Genomic DNA, 7,500 nt, shown 5'->3' with positions numbered 1-7,500 from the left:
TTGCAACATGTATGTACTTGACAGAGCAAAAAATTGGTACGACCACAAACTTAAAGGCATTGTTGAAAATAGAAATGCAAAGATCCTATGGGATTTTATGATTCAGTGTGACCATGAGATTGAGAATAGGAAGCCGGACATAGTCTTAATTGAAAAAGAAAACAAACTATGCTGGATCATAGATATAGCATGCCTAGCTGACAAAAGGTATGTGATAAGGAAGAAAGAAAAGTCAAGAGATATGACAGGTTAGCTTGGGAGGTAAAGAAGTTGTGGTCAATGAAAAAGGTAGCAGTAGTACCAATAATTGTTGGAGCCCTGGGAACAGTGAGCAAAAATCTTGAGATGTACGTGGAACAAATAGGGGCTGCAATAAGGGTGGAGTACTTGCAGAAAACAGCACTGCTTGGAACCGCTCGAATACTCTGGAAGGTGCTCGAAAAATAAGAGGTGTTACCTTAGTTCACTGGTAGTGAACAGCTGACACTGTAGTACATCTCCAGCGTTAGAAGCTGTGCAAAGGCAACAATAATGTGGCATTTGACTAGATTTATTCCTCATCATATCTTGTATCTAGATGTTTTTGTTTCTTTTGCTATTGAGTTAGACATGGCCTGGGCCAATCTTGACAAGTTTATTGCAATATAATTAGATCTCTGTCTCGTCAACAACACAATAAGTTTGTTAAGAATGCAATTTTGTAGGAGGAAGTATTGAAAGGCATTTACTAGAAGCAGTTTTAGGTATGTTTTCTTTTTTCTTAAAGATATTTTTATTAAATGGAAGACATTGTCAAGATCAGTCTTTGTATTTCAGTATGGCTGATATCCTTAACTGTGAAAGCAAGTGGCCTTGTCATAAGTGTATTGCACTTATGAGTCCAAGATCATAGTTTCAATTCTTGGACTGGGCAGTGTGTTGTGTTCTTGAGCAAAACACTTCATTTCATATTGCTCCAATCTGCTCAGCTGTAAATGAATAACTCTGAAATGGATACGCATTCCATTCTGGGAGAATGCTGTGATGCCATTCATTTACATGCTGTAGTAACTGGGTGAATGATTCCATGAATCCTACCACATGAGACAATATTTAATATACATAATGGCACCACACAGGTGATCATGTGGGAACTGACTCATTATTGAAAGCTTGCCAAATACCAGGAATTGGTTGAGCAGTGTAGAAACCAGGACTAGCAGGCACATTATGAGACAACTGATGTGGTTTGCTTGAGTTTCGTTGGGTGTTCATTCTGCAAAGCTCTCACCAGACTTAGAGTCACAGGTTCAACAAAGAGGAGGGCTGTAAATTCCATCAATGAAATTGCAGAGATGGTCACAGGAGGGCTTTGAATAAAGAGGGCAGACTAGTGGGATGCAGGCTGGGTGGGGGTCAACTGGGTGAGGGAGTCAGATGTTGGAATACCCAAAACCCCTTGAAACCCCCAAAATATCACTGATGATGCATCCATGTGATGTATCTTGGAATATTATATGAAAAGCATTGCCAAGGTCAATATTTGTAATTCAGTATGGCTTAATATACACAAATGCAATAACTAGATATTAAATAAATCTTATGAATGTAATAGTCAGATATTCATGTATATCAGCTGTACTAAAATCGGTGTATATGTGTATATATAGATATATAAAGACATTGATATACTTTGGAAAGTTATTTTCATATCATATACCTGATCAAGAGTCAACTCCATGTTGGATGCATGCTGGTGACCAACCATTATCATATCACGACTGTTATCAATCATGCTCAAGTCATTCAAGTAGAGGCCTTTTGTTTGCAAGTCTTCCAAGTTTTCAATTCTAATACAGAGAAATGCATATGATAATGTTCTTCATTTCTTCTTGTGAGATATCAGTACATATATTATATATATATAAATATCAGTGTTGATATCAATGTTTGAAATTAATTAACATTCTTTTAATGAATCGAAACTTTCGATTCATTGAAATTTTTGAAACTTAACAACAAATAAATACCTCAATATATTGGAAGCAAGCAACATTATATATACATATATATATATATATATATATATATATATATATATATATATATATATATATATATATATATATATATATATATATATATATATATATATATATACATATACATATATATATATATATATAAATATATATATATATATGTATATGTATATACATATACATATATATACATATATATATATATACATGTATATATATATGTATATATATATATATATATATATGTGTATATATATATATATATATATATATATATATATATATATATATATATATATATGTATATATATATATACACATGCTATCCTCCAAAAAGAAGGATATCTTTCTGACTATGATAACTACTACTGTTGATTTCATGCTTAGAAATATAACATCTGAAAATTGTTGTTTAAACAATCATGCAATACTCCAAGTTTCCTGAATCAGGCAATGTAACCAGACTACAAGAAAATGGATATAAATCCGTAAATCCAGAACTCTATAAATCTGTCAAAGACATTTCTTTTTTTATGTTATACATAATCATTACAGTTGAATTAAATGCTTTTTTTTTTTTATGATGCTGACGGTACTCACAATGGTACACATAAGAAAACAATTAACTTGGTTCCTGGAAGTTCTTTCATTTCTCCACGTAGAAGCATCTGAACTCGTTTACCATCTTCCGAATCATGAGAACTTATACTGCATTCAAGCTCGAATATAACATGCTGGTATGCAATAATCTGAATAAAGAAGAAAGAAGGAATTAATAAAAGTTTAATTTAAAAAATCTACAGGTTTAGGTTTAAGCTGCTTTTATACATACTTACATTGTTTTTTTTTTAACATCCACTTTTCTATGCATGCATGGATTGGACAGAATTTGTTGGGACAGGTTTTCAATAACTGGATACCTTTCCCATTGCCAATTCTCCACAGTTTCCAAGCAAGGTAATATATTCCCCATGACCTGGCATATTTTCACAGAATATTGGAAATGAAAGACACCTCTTACATGATGGTGAAACTCACAACTATCATGTAATGTCAAGGTAAGTGTACATACATACACATACAGATACTTATAAATACATACATACATGCAGGTGAGGAAACAACAAACGAGATTTATTAGTTTGACACTCAGGAGAAATGGATGAATTGTTGATGTTTCGAGCCTACACTCTTCTTCTGAAAGGAATGAGAAGCGTGTGTGTGTGTGTGCATGTATGTATTTCTAAATATCTGTATGTGTATGTATGTATCCTTACCTTGACATTGTGTAGTGGAACGGATCCTGAAACCACACAGTTCCGAATCTAATTACATAACACATAGCTACACAGTCATGCTTTGATTTTTTTTTTTTTATAATATAAATTACATTATATTCACCTGTACCTTATGTTAAGTTAAAAAGGTAAATTGTATGAATTATCAACTGAAAGACATTGTCATCTATATAAATCTTCATTTATGAGAAAAAGCAGGAGTTAGAGGCTGGCAATCTAATGGTTAAGATAGATAAAGCAAAAAGATTAAAATTTTAAAAAATTACTCAATATTCCTATTGGAAACTGAAGGTGTCAATCTTGTGTGTTACATCAAGATTGATGAGGAAATGGAATGCTGTGAAATTGTAAATAATATTGTAATTAATCAACAGCAAATCTTAGGTTATTTAATATGCCATTACCAATGTGGTTGGTTATCATCAAGATAGTGTTATTGTCATCCATGCATCTAACCATTTCCTCCTTTTCTTCTTTTGCCCTCCTTCTTCTCTTCTCTTTTCCTCCTCCTCCTCTTCTTTTTTTCCTCCTTCCCCTCTTCTTTTTTCCTCCTTCTCCTCCTTTTTGTTGTTGTCGTCGTCGTCATCGTCCTCATCGTTATTGTCATCTTTGTCACCACCACCACCACCCATCATCATCATCATCATCATCATCATTGTCATTGTCATTATCATCCTCCTCCTCATCATCATCATCGTCATCATCACCACTGTTGTCATCACCGCCATTGTCATCACCATCATCATAACTACCACCACCACCATCATCACCATCATCATCATCTTCTTTATTTTACACTCACTTTTCCATTCTGCGTCGGTTGGACTGACTAACACCCTGCAAATCAATTTATACTGGATAAATAAGACTGCGAACAATGATTCTTAAAATTCATTTCTTCCTCACACTTATAAAGTTTGCCCCGATGTTTGAACCTTCTAAAACAAAAAAGAACTTACCTTTTCATAGGTAAAACTAGCAAAAAGTGGCCGACGTAGAATAAATACATCTGAGAGGATTCTTTTCGTTAAATCTTCTTTACCAAACAGAAATTTCAAGTTATTGCCAACTTGCCGAATAGTCAGATCTTTACCTATTACCAGTGACATGGGAAATACCTGGAATGATAAACAATTTTTGAACAATGAATAGTTTTCTAGTGTTTTAATGTAAAATTATCAATAAATATCATATTTGCGTATTTGTTTTGCAAGATTCCTGATGTGAAATCGTGTGTTTGAAACAGATGTTGTTATATTTGGGGGTGGTCTTTTTTTCTTTTTGTTTTTGGCAAATAACCACAGATGCTATATGGCTGTTCTTCATTTCAGCTTTATTATTATTATTCTTATTTTTGTGTCCTTTGTCTGAAATCTTTTGTCACACATCTTCAATGACTCTTTATCACACGTGTCTCTTCCTGTTCCGGACTAAACAGAACAGGAGGCACATGGGATAGAGAGTCACTGAAGAGGTGACAGGAGGTGTGACAAAAGATTTCAGACAAAAAATAGGAATACTATATCAATAAATAACTTTTGTTAAAATTATAAATATATAGGCGCAGGAGTGGCTGTGTGGTAAGTAGCTTGCTTACCAACCACATGGTTCCGGGTTCATTCCCACTGCGTGGCACCTTGGGCAAGTGTCTTCTACTATAACCTTGGGCCAACCAAAGCCTTGTGAGTGGATTTGATAGACGGAACTGAAAGAAGCTTGTTGTATATATGTATATATATATATGTGTGTGTATATGTTTGTGTGTCTGTTTGTCCCCGCAACATCGCTTGACAACCGAAGCTGGTGTGTTTACGTCCCCGTAACTTAGCGGTTCGGCAAAAGAGACCGATAGAATAAGTACTAGGCTTCCAAAGAATAAGTCCTGGGGTCGATTTGCTCGACTAAAAGGCGCTGCTCCAGCATGGCCACAGACGGAAAAAAGAATATAAATATATAAATATATATATGACATTATCAAGTATCAATGCTTAATAGGAAAAAAGACAACAGGCCCTCTGGTGTAGTTTTAACTTAAAATCTTGAAATCTGTTTCAGCTTTAAAGCTGTATACAATTGATTTATTGTTTACACTACAGAGTGCCTGGCATTCCTCTCTTTCGAATGTAGTGCTATGAATGTTTATTGGTGGGGGTACATCGTTTAGTGGTTAGGGTGTTGCACTTATGATCATAAGATTGTGGGTTCAGTTCTTGGACTGGGCAATGCATTGTGTTCTTGAGCAAAACACTTCATTTCATATTACTACAGTCCACTCAGCTGGCAAAAATTAGTAATTTCCGTGATGGACTTGCATCCCAGTTTGTGTGTGTGTGTGTATGTGTTTACATATGTGTGTGTGTGTGTTTACATATGTGTGTGTGTGTTTACATATGTTTGCATGTGTTTACGTTTGTGTGTGTATGCGTGTGCTTTTGTGTGTGTGTGTATATGTGTGCTTTTGTGTGTGTGTGTGAGTGTGAGTGTATGTGTGTTTACGTACGTTTGTATGTATGTGTATGTGTGTGTTTATTTCCCCACCACCACCACCACCACCACCACCACCACCATTTCAGAACTAGTGTTGGTTTGTTTATGCCCTTGTACCATAGTGATTTGGCAAAAGAGATCAATAGAACAAGTACCAGATTTCGAAAATAAGCACTGGTGCCAATTAGTCTTGACTAAAAAAAAAAAACCTTCACGGCAATGCCTCAGCATGGCCACGGTTCAATGATTGGGATAAGTGAAAGATAGAACAAAAAGATAATAAATAAAAAATAAAAATAGATTAAAAATAAAATAAGAATAGACTAAAAAACTAAAATAAAATAAAAATAGACTAAAAAATTAAAATAAAATAAAAATAAACTAAAAAATTAAAATAAAATAAAAATAGACTAAAAAATTAAAATAAAATAAAAATAGATTAAAAAATTAAAATAAAATAAAAATAGATTAAAAAATTAAAATAAAATAAAAATAGACTAAAAAATTAAAATAAAATAAAAATAGACTAAAAAATTAAAATAAATTAAACTTACCTCAAAAAAGAAATCAGATGAAATTTCTGGAAACAAATTATCATTGATAGGTTGTTTTTGCATTGTAAAAGGCCAATTATCAAATATTAACTTAAACTCTACTCGGCAACCATTACTCAAGGCATCTTTAACACTTAGAACTTCAATTGTGAGATCAACTTTGAAGATATGTGCACATTCTTGCAGCTGTCCCATAACGTAGTGAATGAAACCTTTCCTACTTGATGTGTAGCTCAATATACAACCATTTACGTCTTCCTTCTCAACGATGAATGTCGGACTGATCATTTTTGGATAGCTGAAGCGTATGGTTTCATGCAGGTTGTTAATCTCATGTAGAAAATCACGGAAGTATCTTCCAGATAGAGTCAGTATTTGGTCGTATTTGTAAGTTGAACAGAACTTGAGGAAGCATTTTCCAAAGTAACACATGTAGTCTTCAGGCAATTTATCTTTCAAAATATGGCTACAAGCTTTTGCTAGATTAAGCATCAGTTCATTTTCATACATTGTATGAGTGGAAAATTCACTTTCGCTGTCTAATCCAACATAATTAAGCACCTTTTTCCATATTTTTCTTCCATATTCTTTTACAACAATGGATTCAATACTTAAGAACAGAAGACCATACATTTTGGAACGCTACAAAAAGGAAAAAAGAATAGAAAAGAAAATGAAATTCAAGTAATAAAGAGACCAAAATAAAAAATGTTTATAGCTTACATTAGTTTCACAATGAATAGAAAAATATAAGCATGATAAGAGTGCTGAAATAATCCACCAGGGGTTTTGTAAGAGATTTGGTTTTACAAGATCAGAAAAGAGCTTTGACCATTTTATGGCAAGCATATTCTTTTACAGCAATGGATTCAATGCATAAGAATAAAAGGACATACATTTTAGAATGCTAAAAGAACAAAAGTAGAAAAGTAAAATGAAATAAAAATGATAAAGATGCTAAAATAAAAAAAACGCCTATATCTTACATTGTATCAGACTGTCCTTCTATTAGTTTCACAATCCATACAAAAATATAGGCATGTAAAGAATGCTGAAGTAATCCCCAGGAGGTTTTCATAGAGATTTCGTTTTACAAGACCAGAAAAGAGTTATGGCCATTTTGTGGGAATAAAAATGACA

At 33.2% G+C, this 7,500-nt stretch overlaps 1 protein-coding gene across 7 annotated transcripts in view; it reads right to left on the bottom strand.

Annotated features, from left to right (window-relative positions):
* LOC106869747 (soluble guanylate cyclase 88E) overlaps positions 1-7,500 on the bottom strand; it is a 143,780-nt gene that overhangs the window by 43,234 nt on the left and 93,046 nt on the right. For all 7 annotated transcript variants that reach the window (XM_089354765.1, XM_014915608.3, XM_014915609.3 and 4 more), the window contains 4 exons: positions 6,361-7,002; positions 4,279-4,437; positions 2,622-2,770; positions 1,700-1,829 (listed from right to left, as the gene is read on the bottom strand). In XM_089354765.1, coding sequence (XP_089210891.1) covers positions 1,700-1,829; positions 2,622-2,770; positions 4,279-4,437; positions 6,361-6,993 — 1,071 coding nt within the window. In that variant the 5' untranslated portion in view covers positions 6,994-7,002. The remainder of the gene's footprint in view (positions 1-1,699; positions 1,830-2,621; positions 2,771-4,278; positions 4,438-6,360; positions 7,003-7,500) is intronic.

Source organism: Octopus bimaculoides, chromosome 7, assembly GCF_046866305.1.
Source record: "Octopus bimaculoides isolate indiv1 chromosome 7, ASM4686630v1, whole genome shotgun sequence".
In the NCBI taxonomy this organism is placed as follows: Eukaryota; Metazoa; Mollusca; class Cephalopoda; order Octopoda; family Octopodidae; genus Octopus; species Octopus bimaculoides.
The sequence above is the reverse complement of the archived record's forward strand: the minus strand, read 5'-3'. Positions and strand labels throughout refer to the sequence as shown.